Source organism: Dermacentor andersoni, chromosome 3 (genome assembly GCF_023375885.2).
Source record: "Dermacentor andersoni chromosome 3, qqDerAnde1_hic_scaffold, whole genome shotgun sequence".
Classification (NCBI taxonomy): domain Eukaryota; kingdom Metazoa; phylum Arthropoda; class Arachnida; order Ixodida; family Ixodidae; genus Dermacentor; species Dermacentor andersoni.
In genome coordinates, this window is record NC_092816.1 from 90875213 (window position 1) to 90883138 (window position 7926).

General features: G+C 45.7%; 1 protein-coding gene across 1 annotated transcript; it reads left to right on the forward strand.

Moving 5' to 3' along the window:
* Window positions 1–236: 236 nt before the first annotated feature.
* Window positions 237–7926, forward strand: Rnb (BTB/POZ domain-containing protein Rnb). Its single transcript, XM_050189471.2, has 7 exons — window positions 237–580; window positions 662–692; window positions 786–972; window positions 1089–1245; window positions 3561–3750; window positions 4397–5954; window positions 7054–7926. The coding sequence occupies exons 1-7, from the start codon at window positions 338–340 to the stop codon at window positions 7823–7825; spliced, it is 3138 nt and encodes a 1045-aa protein (XP_050045428.1). The 5' UTR covers window positions 237–337; the 3' UTR covers window positions 7826–7926.

The following is a 7926-nucleotide window of genomic DNA, read 5'->3' on the forward strand; positions in this document are numbered from 1 at the left end:
ACAACACAATTGCTCTTATAGCTATTTTCCTTTTCAAAACGCGCGCCATTGAAGGTAGCCAGAAGACCGGAACTCTTAAATAGCACTTATGGAATAAATAGCATAATGTGTGACAAAAATAACTCAGAACAAAACAAATACAGAGCAAATGACAAAATATATTCAGGATTTAAATTTATAAAACAGTTTGAATGTTTCTAAATGCGATCCAGATTGGTACAAAAACGTTAGCAGGCTCGTAACACTGGGTGATTGTAACTGGGGTAGATCGTCGCCACATAAATTTTCATCAAATAACTGAGAATGATATGGAATAGCTGAAGTACTCCAGCTTATTATGAGCCTAAACAGTCTTCTAAGCGATCTCATTGCAAAGATTACCTCAGGCTCTTTCTCAACTTCATTTAATGCGCTTATCGAAGTGAGCAAGCACTGCCGTAAGGACTCCACGGCTGTGTCGGAATTCTGCGCTCTTGGAGGCATATCAGCCCTCCTCGGGCTAGTGGAGAAGCCAAAATACTCGGATATATGTCTTAGCATACTCGCTAACTGCTGTTTGATTGATAAAGCACGTGAAGAGGTACGAACTGACTGCAGTGCCTAGCGGGCCTCCGCTACCACGGGAGCGGTTGCTTATCTTCTCATTTTGTTTCCTTTAAAGGTCATCAGACGCGGTGGCTGCCGGAGTATTGGTAAGAAGACTCTTCCATTTGTTTCGTGCTACGCAGCGTTTAGATGAAGTTATCGAAACTCGCGCTGTTCCATTTTTGAAATTTTACTTCCAGCGAGAATCCTATCATGCATCGAAAAAGAAAGCGTCCGAAACCGGGCTTGCCGAGGACTCGCCAATATAGCGATGACGAGTCGAGGGGCCAAGGAGATTCACGGCTGCAAAGCTGTCGAGCACGTTGTCACTTTTCTCACTTCGCCTACATCATGCGAAAGTCAAGTCACGGCGCTGCGCGCCGTAAGGTAAATGGACGAGGTCGGCCAGCGCCCGCACTTTTGGTTTCGTTTCCGATATTCCACTTTTGTACTGGTCTACGTCGTGCGACATAACTGCGTCTGAACGCCTTGAACGCTTGCAGGATCCTCGCCAACACTCCCGAAAGTCGCGATGACTTGATTATCCACAAAGCTCCTGCCGCTGTCGTGAAATTCCTGCAGACTGAGGCCCTCCAGAAGCCCGCTGTTCAAGCGCTCGCATCATTGACGCAGTCCTGTAGCTTGGAGTGTGCTTTGCAGGTAAGCTAGTGACCGCTGTGTTGCTAGCTGGCAGTACTTTTGCCAGCGGTCGCATGCCTGTTTAGGCTTGGTGCGCCGTGAATATGTTTTACACTGCCTTTCTGAAGTTTATGCGTGGTGTACAATTCATAAAATCGCTTCGAGCGGTGCGGAATGATTCAGATATACTTGCCAGCAGCAGTGCAGCACTCTTCATTGAAAACACTCCGAAGGCAGCAAAAGAGCGGTACAGATTCATCTGGCAAATTCCTTGCCGCAAGTTCAATGCCGATGCACGCTCACTTCAACTCTGCACAGGTTATGTTGAAGTCAACTGTACGAATGTGTGGATGAATTGCAATATTGTCATGTACGTGTCTCTGTACTTTTTAGCCAGATGCATATTAGCTTCTTATATTTGTTGCAAAAAATTTTTTAACTAGCATAAGCTTGTTGCATGTGTTCCATGTGTTTCTTTTAATAACTTTGCTGACTTTGTGTGGCTAGTTAAGTCTTAATTGTTGCTGTGTGCTGCCCTTGCTTTTGTTCTGTTTTGTTTATGCATCCGTGTTATGCTTTTCCAACTTATGCTTCTAAAGAAATGTCTTCAGGTTCTCGTTTTCTTTTGCTCCTAATGTTTCCTGCACCATGGGTCGACGCAAAATGTTTGCCTAGGTTTGTGGTGCTGCTGCCTGTGTCATGTGCATGCGTGCTCTCTTACTAGTTAAGTACAGGAAGCTAGTAGCAGCTTTTACTAGCCAAGCTAAGTGGATGTGGAGTGTACCATCATGGTTCGTTGTAATGTGAATAGATCAGTTAACCTACAGTAGCAATGATGCTTGGTAACGAACTCTGAGCCTTCTTGTTTCTTGTCTGACATGATCTGCCTTGACTGATTCATTGCTTTGACTGCACTTCATTGCAAATAATATCACTGGTGTCGCAATTGCACCACATGATCCAGATTTTCTCGTGCATTTGGTGTGTGCACAAGTGTGGCATATTGGCACAGCAATGTTGCTCATTGTTCTGCTTTGCATGGTACCAACAACATGCACCATAAGTACTCGTGTAAGTTTAGACTCGCGTTGTACAGATGGGGTTACAGCAGTCAGGTGTAACCGTGTAAGAGCACTAATTCATTGTGCAGTGGTTTACATGAGCAAGCAATGTATAGAAGTTCATGTGCATGTGTATGGTCGCTGGAACCCATCAAAAGTCATGCCCTCTGTGAAACATATAAATGTTCCATGACAGGTGTTCTAGTTCACTGTCCCAAACGTGCATCCAAGTAGCTTTCGTTAATCTGCACACAGAGTGCTAATGTGCGACACTCACTCAGATATCTTCCCTGCCTCATAGAAAGTTCTTGCATGAAGTAGTGACTTAGAAACAAAAACTCAATGTTTCCATTTGGCATTAGTATTTTTATATGTCGCTGTACAGCTTGCAGCTCAGTGACAGCGTCGGATTCAAGTAGGCACAGAAGCAATTTGTAAACCTCGTGCCCTACTTACCACACCACCCTTTGTTGGCGAGACAATTGCTCCTGTGCAGGGCTGGATAGTTGTGTAGCCAGATTTTTTAAGCACTTCTCTCAATTCATTTTTTTCCCCACAATCTGCCACAGTGGCTATGCTGTTCTGGGGACATATTCTCGGACTATCACTTTCGGAGGTAGTTCAGACGCAAGGGCATGAGGGTAGAGCAAATGTGAGAAGGCAGCTCTTGTTGAACTTTGAGACAATGAATGCCGATGTAACGGATTATTGGATATAACAAAGTAAATGTAATGTTTGCAAGCTCATTTTTGCTGATATTAGTGTGCATACTTATAACGAATGTACTTTCATGTTGGATGCGACTTTATTAAAAGGAGGTTCGACTGTAGAATAAGAAGATTGCTACAAAGTACATCCACAGGTAACCATTTACACATAGTTTGCCAACTACTTCTAATGTCCCCTGTCCAACCTGGCTTCAGGTTCTTTCACCTCAATAGCTAGCTTACTTCATTACAGTCAAAGCCAAATGTGAATGTTGGGCTACTAAGGCAGCAGCACAGGAGGGCCAAAAGACAGAGGAATGTGAAACTGATGCTGCGACCACTGCTGACTGTAAACCGACACCAAGAGTGCCAGGAGTGCAGGACTTGTGGCATCAGTCTTATGTCCTTGTGTTCTTAGTCCTTCCTGTGCTGCTGCCTTAGTATGTTGAACCAGCTAGCCCGTAAATTGTAAATGTTAGTGTGTTCTGCCTTCTCAACCTTCCTTTCTCATTATGGAGTGCAGATGTAGCATTGTTTTCATTCTGAAATTGCTGTTCTTGGCCCACAGATCAAAGAAGCTGATGGCTTCAAGGTCCTGGAGGAAGTTCTGCAAGCATCGGACAGCGGAGTGCTGGAATCAGCCTTTGCAGCTCTTGTCAATCTGTCTGTGGTGGGCGACGTGCGGCCAGACCTTGGTGCTGCTCAGGCTATCTCTGCCCTGATCAGGCAGCTCAGCGATTACAAGCTGGCAAAGCCAAGTGAGTCCTTACTTCAGCATTTCTTTGGGGGGGTTTTGGGCACCTTATTTAAGACGCCTTTTGCATAGCTATTATGCATGAATTGCTAACTTCTAAGCACTAGTCTTTTGTTCTTACTGGAACAAAAATAAAATGTGGTAAAAAACACAACCATGGGTTAATGCATGTGTGTATATACCACCCAAGGAGAATGGCTTTGTGTGGGTGCCAATAATGAAGGGATGGAAAATAATTTTTATGAAATCTGACCCCTGGAACACTGTGTGCCCTCTTGTCAAGCATTCCTGGACCTTGTCGACCATGGCTGCTGCAGCTGTCTTGTAAATTAGCTAACACACAGTATAGCGCGCTTATAATAAATCGGCTCACATCTGCAGTAACCCTACACATGTGCCTGTGACCTATGGAATATGGAATAACACGACGGAAAATGAAATGTCTTTTTTTTCTGCAGGGTTCATAGAACTGATGATTTATAAAACTTGCAAGTTGTATGCCACATTACGGACAGTAGAATGAACAGTACTTTACACAGAAGGGAGAGCATGTAGTCTGATACTTAGCCATGTCTTTGCACTATGTGGGACAGTAAGCCTTTCATGCCCTTTCCAGGCTTTTTTTCATGCATGCTTCTTTATTTTTTCAGGTTATGGGACACTTTTTTCGTCGCTCTGTCGCTACAGCCAAGAATCTGTCAACAGGGTCCGGATCCGTGAATCTGGAGGTCTCCCTTTGCTGGTACAGGCTCTGTCAGACCAGAGCAGGAAAGAACTTTGGTCCTGCTGCGTGTGCGCGATCCTGCATTTCCGTTATGACGAGCCAAGCCTCGCGGTACTTTGGAGCCTTGACCTTGTTCCTACTCTGTTAATACACATCAGAGACTACACCAAAAATCACAAGAAAGATCAGCATTGTGCGGATTCCGCAGGTGAAACATTGAGTGGGCTGGAGGACCTAAGGTCATTAGTTATGTCTGGAGAAGCTGATGGCATCGATGAAGGCTCTTTCGAAATGTCAACTGGTGCGGAAGGTTCAATTGTAAAAGATAAAGAAAGTGTGAGTGATAGTGCTAAAAACAACACTCACAGCAGTCGCCAAATAGTGCCGCAGATTTCCGTTTCAGACATTGGTGACAAATGCGTGGACCAGAAGAACAAGGACGAATGTGAAGTATCAGAAACTAAGAGCGAAGTCACAGATTATGACGATGTTACTGAGCAAGTCCTAAATGAGGAAGTTTCATCAGAATTGACTAGGCATTCTAATAAGAACACTTTTTGTATTCATAGTCCAAGTTACCGGGAAATTGAGAGCCAAAATTCTGGACCAGACGCTGGAGGTTACTGCCCAGACTTGGGCTACCACAGCAATCCTGTGTCACCTGACCAGGCTAGGCGCCCGGTGTCGCCGCTGCCTGGAACGTGGAGCCCGAGATCTACAGACAGCGGACTGTGGTCACCATGTAGTACACCGCGGTGTGACTCACCAGTGTCGGTATCGTCTCCAGAGCCTTTTCGCAGCTTCTCTCCAGTCTGTTCCGAAAGCGACAGCGACTCAGAGCAACCCATTCCTTCGTGCATAAAAAACATGGTGGAGTCGGTCTGCCGGGACATTCCAAAGAAAAGGGAGTTCATCAAGCGAAAGCGTTCTTCGTTGTGTGAGGACCAAGCTGCGAAAGCATCCAGCCAGACGAGAGGTACGGAGGACGACTCTCCGCCGTGCCGCGCCAAGCGAAGGCGTCGGCGCACCCTGTCAGAATCTGTCACACCTACCTACAAGGACCCTCAGGAGATGCTTCTCGATGGAATGTTCAGAATTCTGACAGTATTCACCGTGCTAGAAATGCCAGAATATAAGTTGGGAGCAACGGGTCTTTTTGATGGTTTGATGCATTACTTGTATGATGTCCAGAGTCCCTTGCAGAGGGCTAGCCAGATCATGACAAAAATAACATCAGACTTGCACTCCTTTGAGGATATCGTGTGCGGAGGAGAGGTCCTGAAACTGATAAAACGCATAGTGGCTTGCGGTTTGAAAGGATGCAAGCACTGTCAGCAGTTTCGAGACCTCAGCAGGCACTGGTTGTCCAACCTGACCCATATGGCTGAGTCTGGCTATGGAAGCGGTGTGCTGGCACACTGTTTGCTGACACAGGGCAAGGAAATTCAGACCTGCTGCTGTCTCACCATACCTTACATTGTCCGGTGAGTGCTCACTTTGCAAATATTTATAGTTGTAGGTACTACTGCCTTCGGCAATGTGGTTTTGAGCGTGGGAGTGCTGCATTCTAGAGCTTGTTCAATGCACTGGTTTTACATGGGTTGCTTCCGTGCATAGCCTAACAAATGAGCTGCTTCTTGTGCTTATAACTCTAACAATAGACACTGCTGAAGTAAGTGATGCAGCATATGTGGTCATAACATGGGTCCTTGCGTCATTTTCAGCGAATTTACAATGTTCCTAATAAGGAAACCTTACCTCGCACTCTCCAAAGTCAAATATGTTTAAAAGTGCTTAAATGCTTTTGCAAGGCAGGAACTACTTAGCTGATATGAATGAAAATTGTTGCATTTAAAGGAAAGCCGGATTATATCTTATGTGTCAGAACATTTCTTTACTCTCCTCGAAATTCGTTTAGAGAGACTGAAGAAGATCGCTAATACAGAACTTAGAGCATATTATTGAGATTGGTTGAATTTGTTAGCTTTGACGCTGCTAGGCCAAGAGGGACACCATCTACGCAGAAAAATATGTTGATTTCCATCTAACAGATGACTGTAAAGCGTTCATTGACACTAAATTCTGTGGCTCCATCTGTTAGATGGAAGTAGACACATTTTTCCACATCTATGGCCTCCGGCATCGGGCCACGACAGCGTGTGCCATCCTTCAAGGCCCCTCTAGGCCTAGCAGCGTCAAAACAAACTGATCTGAATAATAACGACAAAATAGCGCTTGCAGTTTTAGACAAAACTAAGTGGTGGCTGATTCCAACATTTATTTCTTGATATTATGATGATGAGCAAGAATGACAGGCTAATTAGGATCAAAGCGGGCAGTCTAGGCTGCCATGTCGTTGCACAAATGCTGTATATGGTGGAGCGTTCTATTCCGGTAAACTGATGCCGGAGCCTGCTGAACTCCATGCATGCGCATTCGTGGCAGCCATTATATACATAGTAACAGTTGCTGTATACGGTAGTGCTCTGCTAAAACTGTATTGTGTAGACTTGGTGTTTGTGTGCACGTCTGTGCCCGTATTTACTGCTTTTTGAGAACATATTCTTGCTTTGATTCCTGCAGCAATAAGTCAATTCTACGTCAGCTGCTATTTGACTGCTCAGCGTTGGATGCCCTGCTAGACCTCCTAGAAGAAGACAAAGGTGCGATGGACAAAACCTTCTGCCAGGCTGTTGACAGCCTCGCGGCTTTGTGCGCGTCGATATCGGAAAAACGTAGCCTGCTCACAACCTCCTCGCGAGGCGCATCTGGGGCAAACGACGCCTGTCGCCTTGAAGCATTCACGATGGATGTGCAATTGCAAGTAGACGACGGAAGCAGGGTCACCGGCAACAGGCTTAGGTTGAGCGAGGCAAATGACTACTTCAAGACGATGCTCAACGGACACTTTGTCGAGAAGGACCAGGAGGTAGTCGCATTCCGCAGTGCCAGCGGAAAGCCACTGAACATTGTGATACACTTCCTGCACGGGTGCAACTTTCAGACGTGCGCATTTATGAGCAGCGAACTGTCGGTCAATGTGCAGCTGGACGTTTTGGGTCTCTGCGACCTCATGCTTCTTCCCAATCTACAGAGGGAGACCGAGATCAGGGTGAGGCAGAACCTCAAGTTGGAAAGCGTTTGTGATGTGTACGGCAGGGCGCTGGAGCTTGGCATGGCTGGCTTTCGCAAGGCTGCACTGTGGTTCGTGTTGACGGAGAAAACGGACTCTGAACGTCGGTGCAAGTGCCTCAGTGAGCTGGTCAGTGGAAAGCATGGAGGTCAGGTCTTGGACGACATTGCCAGTTTAGTCCGTGAAAACCTGGACACGAATGACAATACCAGTGCCATGTAGTTGACCAGCTTGGCGTTTGTTTTCTGTATGTAAACACTGTATATAACTTTAGTCTACCACATGCAAAGTAAAAAATTAAATTGCAAACTGAAAGAAAATCA

What these genes read in the sequence shown, in the direction of transcription:
- Rnb (XM_050189471.2), top strand. Translation starts at nt 338, where the DNA reads ATGAGCCTAAACAGTCTTCTAAGCGATCTCATTGCAAAGATTACCTCA. An exon ending in CGGTGGCTGCCGGAGTATTG is followed by an intron (nt 693 to 785) that starts GTAAGAAGACTC and finishes TTTTACTTCCAG; the next exon opens with CGAGAATCCTATCATGCATC. An exon ending in TTACAAGCTGGCAAAGCCAA is followed by an intron (nt 3,751 to 4,396) that starts GTGAGTCCTTAC and finishes TTATTTTTTCAG; the next exon opens with GTTATGGGACACTTTTTTCG.